Source organism: Sorex araneus, chromosome 8 (assembly GCF_027595985.1).
Source record: "Sorex araneus isolate mSorAra2 chromosome 8, mSorAra2.pri, whole genome shotgun sequence".
NCBI classification, from domain to species: Eukaryota; Metazoa; Chordata; class Mammalia; order Eulipotyphla; family Soricidae; genus Sorex; species Sorex araneus.
The window spans coordinates 23,397,758-23,414,173 of NC_073309.1; the positions used below are offsets into that span (position 1 = coordinate 23,397,758).

General features: G+C 51.1%; 1 protein-coding gene across 1 annotated transcript in view; it reads right to left on the reverse strand.

The window, feature by feature from the left end:
* The window catches only part of NUP93 (nucleoporin 93), a 107,102-nt gene that overhangs the window by 85,609 nt on the left and 5,077 nt on the right, over positions 1 to 16,416 (reverse strand). Inside the window, exon 2 of the mRNA XM_004600652.2 lies at positions 4,051 to 4,243. Within this exon, the coding sequence (XP_004600709.2) occupies positions 4,051 to 4,229 (179 nt within the window). The 5' untranslated portion in view covers positions 4,230 to 4,243. The remainder of the gene's footprint in view (positions 1 to 4,050; positions 4,244 to 16,416) is intronic.

Below are 16,416 nucleotides of genomic sequence, written 5' to 3' on the forward strand. Positions count from 1 at the left end.
GGGAGCACAGGGCGGATGGCCCCTGCCTGGGGCTGAATGGACAGTTAGTCCAGCAGGTGCAACGCCTGTCCTGCACTTGGCCATTTCAGTTTGGTGCCCAGCACCACGCTCCACCCCTGAGCCCCACCAGGAGTGATCCCTGAGTGTGGAGCCAGGAATAAACCCTGAGCACTGCTGCATGTGGCCCCAAAACAAAATCCAAAATCCCAAAACCCCTTCCTCGCCCGCCTCTCGGGTGTGTGAAGACCAGACAGAAGGACACCAACCACAAATGTGAGGGATTCTTACTGACCAGGCTGGACCTTCAGTTCTGGTCTGGATACCTGTCACCTGACGCTCTTCAACCATGGAGGCAGGGACCCTGATTTCACAGGCTCACTCTGAGAAAAACAGAGCCTGGTGAGAAGGTACCCGGCATAACGCCTGACTAACGGAGAGTATTTTAGAAAGATATCTATAGTTCATTAACCCAAAATCAGCTACGATTTGCTGCACAGCTTTGGGCAAATAAAACAGATACACTCTGCATGATCATGGAGGAAACGTGAGAGGGAATGACAATACCGGTCTGTCCTCGAGAACATTAAGTTAGGGAAAGGAAACAATCGTTGATGTCTTTGGGTGCACCTCCCGGCTGTGTGACTTTGGAGTCTGACTGGGGACTAATAAACTAAGAGTCGCTCCTGATGAGATGAGGGCTGAAGGCCACTGAGGGTGGGTGCTCAATGACCCACAGCTATTGGTCCCATTCTCCCTTACCTGGGTCTAGTGCCACAGGTATTCATGGAGTCAGCAAACTTCCAAAACAGGAAATATTCCAGCGTCCAGATGCTACCGACTCTGCCCCACCCCACCTCTCTGTGGCTGCAGCAAAGGCAGCACAAAGAGTGCCAACGTGTCGCTGCAGCCCAGGGAACAAGCAGCAAGCTGGGCTTGGGACACGGTCCACAGTTCTGCAAAGGCTGGGTTTACACTTTATATGTGCTATGCATTGCTCTTCCTTATGCATGAATAAACTAAACAATTAAAAATAACGAATACAGGGGCTGGAGCGACAGCACAGCGGGTAGGGCGTTTGCACGCGGCTGACCCAGGTTCAATTCCCAGCATCCCATATGGTCACCCGAGCAATGTCAGGGGTAGTTCCTGAGTGCAAAACCAGGAGCAACTCCTGAGCATCGCTGGGTGTGACCCAAAAAGCAAAAAAATAAAAATAAAAATAAAAATATAAAAGAATACAGGGGCCAGGGAGTTGGTACGATGGGCAGGGAGCTTGTCATGCACACAGCCAATCTGGGTTCAATCCCCGGCATAGCATCTGACACCGGAGAACACCAGGAGCCCTGAGCACAAAGCCAGGAGTAAGCCCTGAGCACAGCTGGGTGTAGCCCCTCAAACAAACAATATCGAAAAATTTTTAAATTTTTTGAAAGTGTGTGTGTGTGTGTGTGTGTGTGTGAGAGAGAGAGAGAGAGAGAGAGAGAGAGAGAGAGAGAGAGAGAGAGAAGCTTCCAAATCTATTCCTTAAAATAAAACCTGCAATAAAGCAATGGAGTATACATTAAACCAGACTACAAAAAATTAAATCTTCAATCCATAATCTAACAACTAAAATCTCACAGCTTGCTTTCAACATCTCATTTAAGAAAAATTTTCCAACTCAGTTTTCTCCCCTGCCCTCATGCTGTACTAAAATATTCACATCACACGTTATGTCTCTGCCTATTGAGGAGATGGAAAAATACAGTCATCAACTCTTTAGTTTCGTTTTAGACAAGTGCCCCACCCGATCCCCATCCTTCCAACATGCCAACTTCCTCCTCCCTAAAATGATGAATTTAAGGTAGAAAGAGATGAGAAAGAATGGAAATTTACAAGAAAGCAGGTCTGACTGATAATTGTTACCAAGAAAGCATCTTCCCTCTTTGCTCTTAGTGGGCTGTGAAGCGGATGCAATTAAATGATAACTATAGCGACTCAGCTGGCACCGTGGTCCTGCGCTCCAGCAGCGTCTCTGCACACGGGCACAGCGTCTGCAGGCACCCAGGGGAGCACAAGTAAGCAAACGTGTGTCCAGGCCAGCCGGAGCACTGGGCGACCGGGCGAGAAACACAAGGACTCAGCTACAGGGTCAGATCGTCAACAGCAATCCCTCAAGCCAGGCTGCCTGGCGGTCCTTACCTACACCAGCAGAACCCGGACTAACAGTATTTTTTAAAAAGTGAGATTCTGGGGTGACCAACAGAGAAGCTTCCCCAACATCCTTACTGGCTCAGCAGCACAGTCACATGGTTCAGATCTCAAAGAAAGCTTATAGAAGGAAGCAACTTTCAACAGTGCACAGACGCCTTTAAAAATTAGGACGAGGGGGGGCCAGAGCGGTAGCACAGCGGGTAGGGCGTTTGCCTTGCACACGGCCGACCCGGGTTCGATCCCCGGCATCCCATATAGTCCCCCAAGCACTGCCAGGAGTAATTCCTGAGTGCAAAGCCAGGAGTAACCCTTGAGCATCGTTGGGTGTGACCCAAAAAGCAAAAAAAAAAAAAAAAATTAGGACGAGGGGGTTAGAGCAATAGCACAGCAGGTAGGGTGTTTGCCTTGCATGTGGCCGACCCGGGTTCAATTCCCAGCATCCCAGATAGTCCCCTGAGCACTGACAGGGGTAATTCCTGAGTGCAGAGCCAGGAGTAACCCCTGTGCATTGCCAGGTGTGTCCCAAAAAGCAAAAAATAAATAAAATTAAATTAAAATTTTTAAAAAATTTTAAAAAAACATATAAAAAAATTTAGGATGAGAGGGGGCCGGACCAGTAACACAGTGGAGAGGGCATTTACCTTGCACTCGGCCGACCTGGGTTCAATTCCCAGCATCCCATATGGTCCCATGAGCACTGCCAGGAGTAATTCCTGAGTGCATGAGCCAGGAGTAACCCCTATGCATCGCCGGATGTGACCCAAGTATAAAAAAAAAAAAATTAAGACTAGAACTTCTATGTAACCCAGCAATTGTTGCTTCTCGGCATCTACTATCACAAGAATAACAAAAAATAACAACAACAGCAATAATAATAATAATAATAACCATGGCTTGACAGTGCCACTTGCCCTGAGTCTGAGTTAGTCAACAGGAAAATGGGAACCAGTAGAACTAAATGCTAGTTGTGAGAATAAAACAAAATCGTAAATCCAGACAAGTTTCCAAGCGGAGAGATACTTCTAGGGCTTCAGGCACTTGCTTTTGCACATGGCCGATCCCAGTTCAGTCCCCAGAACCACTCAGCCCGCCAGGAGTGGTCCCTGAGAGCAGAGCCAGGAGCAAGGCCAGAGCACAGCTGGGTGTGCCCCCAAACAAAAGCAAGAAGCTTCCAGTGCACAGTTAAGTTCTCAACCCATCACGTCTATGGAAAGCAGCAGGGCCCTTTGCCCCCCGCTCGTTTTCCCAAAGTATGAGGTCCCTGAGGTTAGGACTGTGTCTAAGTGAGGGTGGTGGCCCCAGAGAAGATGCAGGCTGAGTGGGCAAGGCTGGTGTCAGCAGCGGCCAGCCCCCTCTCCAGTGTGCCCATGTTCTTTGTATGTCCAAGGCCTTTCGGAAGCAGCCGTGGAGCCCCCCACTCCGCAGGCAGAGCCCCTCGCCATCTGCAGGGTGCTCGTCACTGCTCATCAACTTCTCCCAAGTGCTCTCAGAGGCCGCTCGCTGCTGAGTGCGCCGGCCCTGAAGGTTAGCTCTTCTCTGAACAGCCCACACGGACTAATGTACTTGTGGGAACAGTTTCTGAGCCGCGCAGCAGTGACCCTGGGCAGCTGCCGTGTAGAGCACGACAAGGTTCTTCTGCCCAGCCCTGCCCACGTCTGCCAGCGCTACGGGCAACAAGGGCTGGGGAGTTCCAGGAGCAGGAGCAGGAGAGCGAGGCTGCTAACGGAAGCCTGAGCTCCCAGGCGTCTGGTGAAGGGCTTCCTTCACAAAACCGTCCCCAAACTCGAGGCAGGAGAGAAGGCACGGAGCCTCCCCCGAGCCCCCCAGTCCCGGTGCTGCTCCCCCAGCAGTACTCACGCCTTGACATCCGCTGTCTCCTGGGATGTGCGAGTGAGGGTCCGGGAACGCAGGCGCTCGCCCGCCTGCTGGATTTCCTGCAGGTTCCGTTCCACATGGGGAAGCTCCGAGATGCCCTCGGTCTCGGCGGCGAGCTGCTCGGCCTGCTGCAGGAGCTCGCCAAAGCCCTCGGTATCCATCAGAGATGCAGCTCCTGCGAGGGGCAGAGGAGAGAAGGGCCCTGGGTCAAGGCAAGGTGACCTGACAGGCTGAGTGGAACAGACACGGAGACAGCGCTTCAACAAGCAGGATTTGTTCCTGGACACCGCCCAAGAACAGGCCTGACAGAGACACTGAGTCAGATGGCAAAGTAAGTGGTTCCTGCATGTACAGGACGGGTTTCTGACACCAGAACAAACGCAACGACACTGAGACGCCGCCTAGGACTCCTTGACTCCACAGCCTCAAGGTGGACAAGGAAACGGAAACCACGAGGCCACTGGACATTAAACAATCTCCCCTCGCTCTGATTTCTCTTGCAGACTGAGGGGAGTAACAGTACCCAGAGTGAAGGGCAATTTGCTCCCCAAGAGTCCCCAAGCCTAAGTTGTGAGGCGCCTGAGCAGAGGGACACTCAGAGCAAGCCCAGGTTCAGTGCTACAATGTGGCTGAGCCAAGACGGCAGAGTCAGGCCTACTGACAGCCTCCCTCACGCTGTAGGACTCAGTCTGTGCACCCCCAGGTCTCCATCCACACCCTCCTGAGCGCCCCAGCCTACTGAGACCAGAGGCCCACGGGTGCTAGCTAGGGATGGCGTGCAGGGCATTAGACTGCATTGTGGCCACTGCCACGGATAATTATGCTAATGTAAATAACAGCTGGCTTCAAGACCAGGACTATTACTAGACAGACCACTGTTTATCTAACAATTAATAAGAAAGGTCCTATGAACAGTACTGAGATTTAATGGATATACTGTGACCTTATATATATCATGTCACCTTCGTATAAGGTTCTCCAACAAGAGAATGATTTTACTGTGTGTTGCAACGGTGGTAAAGGGATATACATGATAATCTTTTGGTCACTGTCACTGTCATCCCGTTGCTCATCGATTTGTTCGGGCGGGCACCAGTAACGTCTCTCATTGTGAGACTTGTTGATACTGTTCTTGGCATATCCAATACGCACGGGTAGCTTGCCAGGCTCTGCCGTGCGGGCTCCATACTCTCAGTAGCTTGCCGGGCTCTCCGAGAGGGGTGGAAGAATCGAACATGTGCTGGCCGCGTGAAAGGCGGCCGAGTGATAGCACAGCCCAACCGCTGTGCTATCGCTCCAGCCCAATCTTTTGGTACCTGTATTAAAATCATAACGCCCGAAAGAGGCGGCTGAGGGGGGTGGCAGGAGGGAAATCGGGGACACTGGTGGTGGGAAAGGTACGCTAGTAAAGGAACGGGTGTTGGAGCATTGTACGACTGAAACCCACACATGAACAACTCTGTAACTGTGCATCTCACACTGATTCAATTAAAAAAATAAAATTTAAAAATACATTTTAATGCCTACCACTATTTAAATCAACAGAAGAGAAACACTGCCCGCATCATCAAAACTATTAACATTGCTAAAGGTTAACAATTTGGTTTTTGTTTACTTGTGGGCCACTCCTGGCCGTACTCAGGGCTTTCTCCTGTCTCAGCACCCGGGAATCACTCCTATCAGTGCTTGGGGGACCACACGTGGTACTGGGGATAGAACCCAGGATGGGCACATGCAAGGTAAGCACCCTACCTGCTGTACTATCTCCAGCCCACAAGTTTATTTTTTTAAAAGATTCAAAGTTTTCAAATAGTAGCTTGTGTTGATTGTACTTTTCTTTTTTGTTTTAAACCTTCTGTTACACTCCTGAAATCCCTGAGGCCAGAACCACAGTAATAATGTTACTGTAACATAAAATCGCTGGTCTGCTGTGAAGCACAGGTCAGTGTGAAAAGGGCACTGTTACCGCATAACCCCACAGCACAGGAAGCGCTTCTGAAATGAGTGCTAGAAGATACTAACTCTAAAGGCTTGGGCACAGGTTAAAACAAACTAAATTTGCTGGCATTCCTTAGGAAGGTCAGGCTGCCCTTCCCACCCTCTTCCTTCTTTCCATGCCTGGGGGGCCACCGTGAGCCACGTATCAGCCTGTGGTGCTCCCACAGTGCTCAGGGAGGGTCACCCTCTTTAGCGGTATTCACGCTCGTACATGCTATACAGCTCATAATGTGCCCACCAGGGGCTGTAGAGCTTCTGTTTAATCATGGCACCTGCAGGTTCGACGGTGACAGGCCGTCGAGTGTGGCCCCCACAACCCTGGGCTGGGTCGTAGCCAGAAACTGCTCCTCTCCGTGGAGTGAGACAGCAGAGTGCCCGGCTGGTGATCAGCATGTGCATTCGGCCGCTCTGGGACTGGGCTTGACAGACAGACAGCCTGACAGACAGGCTCGCCTCTGAGCCCTCAGGCTCCAAGGCCCCAGCATCTCTAATTCACACACAACTCTGTGCCTCAAGTCTCTGGCTCACTTGCAAAATTTTTCCCTTAAGACAATTATGCTATGCCTGACAGTCTACCTGTTGGAAATGGCCTTGCACCCAGCCGACCCGGGTTTGATCCCTGGTGCCCCAGAGCCTGTCAGGACAGGAATGGTCCTCAGCACAGAGTTGGAAGTAAGTCCTGAGCACTGCAGGGTGTGCCCCCCATCCCCCCAAAAAAAACACATCTAATATTTCACATCCATGTCAGGAAACTCAAGGAAACATTCAACTTCTCAAGTAACATGCCCGTGCCTTGCTCTTCCAAGCCCGTGCTCTCTGGAACACGCGTCTCGCTTGCTGTCTGCGTATCTCATCACCTGCTCGCTTTCTCCTTCAAGCCCCGTCTCTCCCTGGAACGTGTGTCTTTCTAAGTTCCTTCCCTGCCTGCTCTTTCCGGTTGCTCTCTTGAATAAATACACACTCCTCTCCGTCTCCCTTGCTCACATCTAAGTAGGTTTTAGTTCAATAAAAACTAGAAATTTTGACCATGTTAAAAAAAAATTAATGAATGTAAGATAAGCAGGGAATGCAAAATAGAAGATTCGCTTTACTATGGCCCAATAAATAAGCTCTTATCTGTTTAAGGGCCTCTCCCCGCACTGCTCTGGGGCACACGGCCCTAGGGCTGGACCTAGAGCCTCACCTGTGCGAGGCGCATGCTCTGTGACAGGACCCATGGCCAGGCCCCGAGCAACGCTCAGAGAGTCCAGCAGTGCTCACTCCACTGGACAGACTTGGGGTTCTGCAACGAGATGCTGCTTAGGGCCTGCAGTGCTGGGGGCCTCGTGGACCGCACCCAACGCTGCACAGGGAGCAGGGGTACAGGGAGCCACACCCGGGGCCTCTGAGTTACTCTTCAGTTCTTGTGTAAGACTTTTTCCTACCCATCATCATGGTGGTATGGTGCGTAAGGCGGCATCTCCAAACACCCCTAACTCCATCACCCTCGCTGCCCGGCCTCCCGGGACTCCTGTTTACTGAATCCACCAATGTACACACACTCCTGGTGCTCTGTGGCAGCCCATTTGCTGAATGAAGAGCAGTTTTGCTCTCCTGCTTATGAAGAGTCTGTCCTTCTCCGAGTCTTCCTCCACTCCCCGGCCAGACGGCTGCCACAGCAAGCAAAGACCAGAGCAGTGACATTCCCTTCCGACTACCAACTGATACTTCACATTTCTGAGGCAGCGCAGGAGGAGGCAGTGACCGTACAAATGGCACGAACGCAGACCACATGTGACCGGGCCAATGCTTTCCTGCTACACACCCAGACAAAAAGACAGCAGTATTGAAAAAGAAACAGCCCACTTTCCAGGTGAACAGAACTCCCGACTGAAAGAATATCTAGAAAGAATGTTACTTTATAACTTAAAAATAGAAAGCAAGCGCCTTTCCGGCCCCGCGGGAGATCGACCCCGGAGGCAACTGAGCCACTTTGGACACGAGCAGCGCCCCCAAAATGCCTCCAAACTGTGTGCTCGGAGCTTCTGGCCCAGGCGCTGCCGGCGGGGTATGGTCTTTTCTCTCTCAACTCTTTCTTTTTGAACGCAGCGAGGCAATAGCCGGTTTTTAGACTATGCAGGAAGCCCGGGAAAGCCGATGGGGCGGGACTTCCTGTGCCGCCCTGTGCCGGCCGACATTTAAGCACAGAGCCATGTGGGGACGCTCCTTTGCGGCCCCGCGCGAGATCGACCCCGGAGGCAACTGAACCACTTTGGACACGAGCGGCGCCCCCAAAATGCCTCCAAACTGTGTGCTCGGAGCTTCTGGCCCAGGCGCTGCCAGCGAGTGATGCAATTACCAAAAGAATTTTCCCTGGACTTCATATAGAAATCCAAAACCGCGAGACCTAATATCTCTTGATTGTCAGCAATGTGTAAATGTTCCTTTTTGGCAGGGCTTAACGTGGGGGGAAACTCCAAACAATAGTACTAAGTTTTTTGTTGAAGGGTAAAAGATTGTAGCGATAGAATTTTAGGCAGAATTTTTCCTGGACTTTCTATAGAAACCCAAAACCGCGCGGCCGCGGCAGCCTAATGTCATCTAATCATCGGCAATATGAAATGGTTCCTTTGTAATGGGTTGGACTTTGGGGGGACCATAATAGGGTTAAAGTTTGTAGCGACGTGTAATTTCTGGCTGTACTTTCCCTGGACTTTATACAGAAATTCAAAGCCGCAAGGCCACTGCCATGGCCGCACAACCTATTGTCATTTAATCATCACCAATATGAAATGGTTCCTTTTTAACGGGTCGGACTTTGGTGGGAAATCCTAACAAGAATAGTAAGTATTTTGCTGAAATATTGAAGGCTACCAAAGTGGTAGCCATCTCTATAGACTGAACTAGCCATATCCCCACGCCGGCTGAGAAGAAATATCCTTCTTTCTCGGGAAGAAACGCAGCGTGGCGTTAACCATAGTATGATGTCCATTAAGCTGACACGGACCTGGTGGCGTGGGAATGGGATACAAGGGAATAAATTATTATGTACTTGGAACAGCGGGACACTGGTGGAATCTCGAGCCGGGGCCGATACCAGCATATTACTTTTGGTTCCAGAAACTGCTTGCAGACATTCTACCAGACTATCAACTAAGCCAGAGCCCCATGCCGGCTGATGACGGGAAATAACCATCTTTTTTGGTTTGTTTTCCCTTTGTCAGGCAGCGTGGTGATTACTAAACAGGCGTGATCTCGGTGGCATGGGACGAGGGGGGAAAAAAAATAGAAAAGTTATGTAACAAACAGCGGGACTTAATATCTCTACATTCTCAGCAATGGAGAGCCATCAAATGCTTCCTTGACAGTGGGACTGTCTTTTCTTTTTTTGGGGGAAACCCTAGCAACAATAGTGAGTTATATGTTGAAACATGGACTGTAACCAAGATAAAGCGTAAATGAAGTGAAACTTATCACTTACAAGGGCGGGGACTGGGGGGGCGGGAGGGGGCGGGAGGTATAATGGGGTGGTTGGTGATGGAATATGGGCACGGGTGAAGGGAAGGGTGTTTGAGTATTGTATAACTGACATAATCCTGAGAACTATGTAACCCTCCACATGGTGATTCAATAAAATTTAAATTAAAAAAAAAAATAGAAAGCAAGCTTGTTCTAAGAGAAGAGAAACACAACACAATGCTGGGGAGAAGCCGGGGCCTTTCTGCACTAAAATCAGCCAGACAAACATTTTGAGGATTCAATTCATTCCAAGTATACTCTCCAAGCATAGCAGAATTAAGCTATAAATCAATAACAGAAAACTAATGCAAAATCTTCAGAAGACTTAGCAATTACTAAGATAGAATACAGCAATTACTATATTCTATTTTGCAGATGAAAGATGAACTGTCTGCCAACAGTCAGAGCTGGCGGGGGAGTTGGGGAGGCCAAGCCTCATGGGGCGGGGGGTGCCGTCAACAGGCTCCCGAGAGACATTCCCCCAGATTAAGAGCTGGGCTCCCATATGATCCAGTGATTCCACTTCCGGGCATCTATGCCAAGAGCATAGGAACATTAACTTGAAAATATATCTGTGGGCCTATGTTCACGGTAGCTCCACTCACCGTAGCTGATCCGAGAACAGGGGCCGGAGGGACAGCGCCACAGGGAGGGTGTTTGCCTTGCATGCGGCCAGCCCAGGTCTGATTCCCCGGCATCCCATAGGGTTCCCCCGAGCACCACCAGGAATGCTTGCTGTTGTGCAGAGCCAGAAATAATCCCTGAGCATCGCTAGGCATGACCCCAAAAGCCAAAAAAAAAATTCGAGAAGAGACGAGTTGCTGAAAAGGCCGTGGGTCGTCTGCCCGTGTTTTCTGCTCCATTACAAGAGAAGAGGGGACCCTGTGGCAGCTGCAGTGTGGCTGGGGAGCAGAGGGTGCCAGGCAGAGTCAAGTCAGTGGCGGGGGGAGGGCAGATACGGAATGGTCTCACTCACATGTGGAGCATAAAGGAACATAGCAAGGAAGTGAGACCCCGTGTCAGCCTCCAGAGACCAGACTGCCGAGGCAGAGAGGCGAGGGAGGGGTGTGGTGGTGCTGCGCCCACCCCGAGACAGCCATGCTGCAGGAACCCCAAGGAGAAGGAAGATATCTGCAAGTATTATTTTTTTCTGCAAGTAGTTTTAAAGGGAGAAAGACATAACATTAAATTCTGAGCTCAAAAAAAAAAAAAAGAATCTCAAATTAGTAAATGTAAGTTTTACCTAGAAACATTAAAATAAGTATTGAAAGCAGAAAAATAGAGAATGAAATCAATGAAACCAATGAAATAAAACATTTTTCTAAAAAATAAGCCTGCTAGGAGCTGCAGAGCGAGAGTACGGGGAGGAGGGGGTCCTGGCCTTGCACCTGGCTGACCCAGGTTTGCTCGGTCCCCAGCACCACATATTGTCCCCCAAGCACCAAGCACTGCGAGGAGAGACCCTGAGCACCACCAGCGGTGGGCACCCAAGAAACAGTAACCCCTACTTGTTTACTTTTCATTTGAGGCCCTATCCAGAGATGCTCAGAAGCTACGCCTTACATTTCATGTAAGATTTTTAAATTTAGGGTCAGAGTGAGAGCACAGTGAAGAGGGGGCTTCCCTTGCATGCAGCCAACCTGGGTTTGGTCCCCAGCACCATATATGGTCCCCCAAGCCCGCCAGGAGTGACCCCCGAGCACAGAGTCGGAAGTAAGGCCCAAAACAAAAACAAAACAAAACAGATTTTTAAATTGCGGTCTGGAAGAAGAGAATGGCAGTTTCTGGTGTGGCCGTGCAAGCATGCGGTCGTGAGTTGGGATATTCAGGCCTCTGGGGACAGCCCCGAGCGTGACTGTAGTGAAGACACGGCAGTGCCGTGCAGGGCGTGCACAGGCCCTGGCCATCACAGCATCCTCAGCACAACCAAGGGGGGGATGAGGCAAGTCCGGACACTAGGATTTTTTTTTTTTTAATTATATTTGTGGCTAATTCCATACATTTAAGGGCAGTTTTGGTCCCTTCCACCGAATAAATGATGAACTGAAGACATAAAAACTGAGGCTGAACCAAACCAACACCAACCTAATCACAAGATGCTGACCCTGATCATGAGAATAACCTCCCTGGCCTGGTCTGGTCGGGAAAACGGAAATGATCCAAGTGAGCCCAAAAGCTAAGTCCAGGCTTTGTGTGAAGACAATCTGGCCAGGACACTTGCAGCGCCTCCATGCCAGCTGCCCCCTGAGAAGCTAGGAAGGGGGTGAGGAGACAGATAGCTGTGGCACTGAGAGGCCAGCTAAGTCATGTGGGTGGTCCGCACTGGAGGAAGCCGGTCAGGCCAGCCAGGGACAGGGCTCCCCTGGGCCAGCGCTGACTCACATGTGGAGACCTCTGGCAGCGCTGCTCAGGCCCCAGACACCTCTGCCCCCAGGGCAGACATCACTGCCATCAGAGAGAGGGACCGCTGGCCCTAGCAGCGGGGAGAGGACAGGTTTCTGAGGGGCGGGTAAATTTGTCTTTTTTTAAGTAAACCAGTGTTAGAGATGGTGAAGGAGAGAGCAAGAGAGCGAGAGAGGGAAGGGGGGAAACATCTCCAGAAGGGCAGGCTGAGAAAACACATCGCTGGTGGGGAGGAGGGCCACCCTCCACCCTCCAGAACTGGGAGGGGCCCATTTCTGTCTTCTGACCTGGGCGCTTGCTGAGATGGCGACTCGGAGAAAACTCACAGAGCTGGACTCACGATCCATGCACCTCCAACGCCATGTATGTCAGTAAGTTTCCCCTCTCCCCGAACCAGCCCCTGCTCTCCGGAGGCTGCGGCAGAGACAGCCCCACGGCCTCGGAAACAAGAAAGCAGGGCAGGCAGGTGGCTGAGCACACGCCCTGCACGCAGGAGGCCCCAGCACCACTCGGCCCGAGTACCACTGGGAGTCACCCCGAGCACTGCCCTGAGAGCAGCTCACACAGCACCACCAGGAGTGGCCCCAAACCAAACACAAATAAAGAATGTTCTTATTGGGAAGTTCCCTTCATTTAAATCTCTTCACCAAACCTAGAAGATGCTAAGAAAATTAGCTAGAAAAAAATAAATACATAAAGCCCATAGCAGCGCCTACCTAGAACCAAGATCAAATGCTAGGGAGACGCCCATCTCCGCACACCGGCCACTTCACAGTGGTCATCTACCTGTTATTCAGTATACAAAGAAAGCCACTTATATCAACATTCGTTAATGAGAGGGGGGAAAAATACCCAACTTATATACAAGATGAAATAGTTAATATAAAAGCAGAGCAAAAAGGCATCAGGTAATGCCAATGCTCTTGCTGTCGATGTGTGCTAATTATGAAAAACATGATCCCCGTATCATCCCAGTGTTATCATGTTAATATATAAAATCAAGCCAGAAAAAATGGTACTGGAAATTAAAAAGAATCAGGATCGGGGGTGGAATTCAGTGGTATTCACATGCTGGGCTTAATCTCGGGCACACCCCCAAAGGGAAGAAAGGTGTATGTGGGGATGGGAATGACAGTGAGAGGGCTGGCAGGCATGGTAGGCATGAAGGAGCCCCAGGTGCAGCCCCTGGCTCTGCACAGTGCCCCAAGCACCACCAGGCGCAGACAACTGTCCCTCTAGCACCAATGGCTGTGGGAAAACCAGGAACAGAACGTCTAGCTGAGTTTGTCTCCGGTTCCTAACAGAGCTCCTGGCGCTCTTGGCACGGACACCCATTAACAAGGGAGTCCCCTCTGGCAAACCTGAATGATGCTGCCCATGTACTGGAGAGTTTCCGGGTCGATCTGCCAACCCAATACTGGGAGGGAGCGAGCCCAGTTCCACGAAGTTCCCACGCTCAGGACCCTTCCCCACCGGGCCCCATGGACCTCCCCGTGCAGGTGTCCTTTATCACCAACTTGACTACTGGCAAACACAAGTGCTGCCGAGCTCTGGAAACTGCCTTCGCTAACTGACCAAACTCGGCAGGGGCCACAGTCTCCAAGATACAGCCAGATCTGACGGACAGGAACTAACTGGCCGTGCCAGCGGCAAAGGAGGAGAGAGCTGCGGCAGGCAGCGGGTGGGGGCAATCCCCTAGCCTGGGGGCCCACAGCTATCTCTAGTAGACAGTGTCAGAACCGAGGGGCTGGGGCGTCGGAGGGCAGGTCTGCTCACTGGGTGGGGACGGAGTGAAGCAGTGATGCAGAGTGCCCGAGTCAGGGGTCACGGGAAGCGCCGTGACCTCCCTTACAGAAGGTCCTCTTGTCAGTATCAACTCTGCAGTCAGATAAATCCTTTTAAATCAGGATCAGGGCGGCCCCGGGGGGGGGGGGGGTCCGTGGACTGTTTGGGTCTCCTCTGCAGTAGTATCCTGGCTTTTGTAACAAACCGTCTATGCATCTCTTCTCTGGTATTAATCCCAAATGAACTAACTATCCATTACCAAGGGCATCGAGTAACAAGGGTCGTCTCATTCGCCCCAGGCTTTGTGACCTCTCAAATGGGACCGCTGAGGACTGAAAGACACGGCCAGTGGTCCCAGAAACAGCTGCTACACACACACACACACACACACACACACACACACACACACACACACACACACACACACACACACACACACACACACACCGCCTTCAGTGGCTCAAGGAGGAGAGAAAACACAAGAAAACTGGGAGACCAACTCAGCCACCAAGCCTAGGCCAGGCAACCCACCCATTCCGGCTCCCAGTGGTCCCCAGAGCCTGGCCAAGAGGGCTGACTTCTGTTCTGTTCAAGGGCCTGGCAGTGAGTCTCTGGGCTCCTTGGGCCGCCCCTGCACAGCGGCCCAGCTCTGCCGTCTTCAGAGCAGCACAGGCATCTGCAAACAAAGGAGTGTCACTCCCCTCCCGTAAAGTTTTCATCACAGGAAGCCTGAGAGACAGCTCAGCGAGCTGAGCACATGCTTGGCATAAAGGTCAGGGGTCAAAGCCTGACAGCACCTGGTCCCAAGTACCACCAGGGATGACCCCCCAAGCAGAGAACTAAGAATAGTGTCTACGCACTGCCAGGGGTGGGCTCCAATCAAACACGGAACAAAAAAAGGAAAAAATGAAGATGTAATCACTGGCCAGTCAGATCTGGATTTCATGTCGTTTTCACAGGCCACAGTACATCATCCTTTGGATATGCGCCCCCCCAACTCCTCCCGCAATGACCTGAAGGTACAAAACCTGTCTTCAGTCTGTCCCACTGGTTTCCAATCTCCGTAGGCTGCAGACCAGCAGCACTCGGCAGCCCCGTGGGGCTCGGAGCCACATCTGGGCAGTAAACCCCAGCAAAGCTGCCTCACTAGGTCCCGGCAGCCCAACACGGCGTAAAGGTGAAAGCGTGAGGTGGAGCAGGAGCCCGGGGTGCCTCAAGCGTCGCCCTTCCCGCCCTGGTGCTCCCTTGAACACCCACCTCACCTGCTCGCTCCACGTCTCTTGGCTGGTTTTTCTACTCTTAGGAAGCCCGTGCTTCTTCCTGACCACGTATTTCTCTCTTTCTCTCCCCTCACATCGTCCTACGTAAGCTTCAATAAAAACTATCTTGCTTCACTGAAAAAAAATAATTAAAAATAATAGGATAACTGGGGCTAGAGAGATAGCCCAGCGGGTAGGGCATTTGCCTTGCACACGGCCGACCCGGGTTCGATTCCCAGCATGCCATATGGTCCCCCGAGCACCGCCAGGAGTAATTCCTGAGTGCAGAGCCAGGAGTAACCTCTGTGCATCGCAGGGTGTGACCCCAAAAAAAAATAATAGGATAACAATAATAATATTGTAAGTCCTGAGATCTTGGGAGCCAGCTCCAAGGACTGGGCTGGGGCCAGGGAGACCATACCGGGCTAAGGCACACGTACCCAATCTGGGCTTGATCCGGGAATTTCACCTCATGGAGCTCTGGAGGTGCCCGAACACCAACACATGTGTCCCTAGTGGGCCGTAACTAAGGCTGCCCAGCTGGTGCCTGGCACCACAGGCTGCAATCAGCAGCACATCCTCAGGCCCTCACACTGAGCCATCCAGCCTGGTTGACTCACATCTCTGGGAGTCGCCCCAAGACCTCCTGAGCACTGCTCAGGCACACTCCCCACCAAAAAAGAGGCTGGTACACACGGCTTACAAGCAGGAGACCAGGGTGTTGCTACCAACACCACTTTGTTCCTCTAGCCCTGCCAAGTGTGCCCCCGCCCCGCAAGAACCAAAGACTATGATACCTCACTTAAAAAATATATATATTAATGACACTAGTCCTTTTGTATTTGCCTTTCTTTTGTAAACCTGTTTTATTCGAGGAGTATATTTTGAGGAATTTTTTTTGTAGATGATAAAATCTGTCTAGTAAATGTTCTCTCATCTAAGGCACAGAACACTAGTGGATTCTGCTTCCCTTTTCATAGACAAAGCTACAGATGAAACCTACAGAATCTTTCCCTTGCCTTATCACCCACAATGCCAATGGCCTGGTTATCCAAGAACTACAAAGGTCCAGAAAGAGATGAAATGATAAAAAAGGCTATCAGTCTTTTCTTCAGTGTCAATGGAATCTTGCTCAATTCCACAACTTGCACAGAAAAAAGACACCAGCTACTTATCCTGGGGAATTTCAATATGCCAAACAACACTACTACCATTCCCTGCGAAATTCTAATTTTACCACTTGCCATATCGAATATGCCACGGGGAGCTTGCCAGGCTCTGCCATGCGGGCGGGATACTCTCCATAGCTTGCCAGGCTCCCCGAGAGGGACGGAGGAATCAAACCTGGGTCGGCCACGTGCAAGGCAAACGCCCTACCCGCTGTGCTATCGCTGTAGTAACAAGT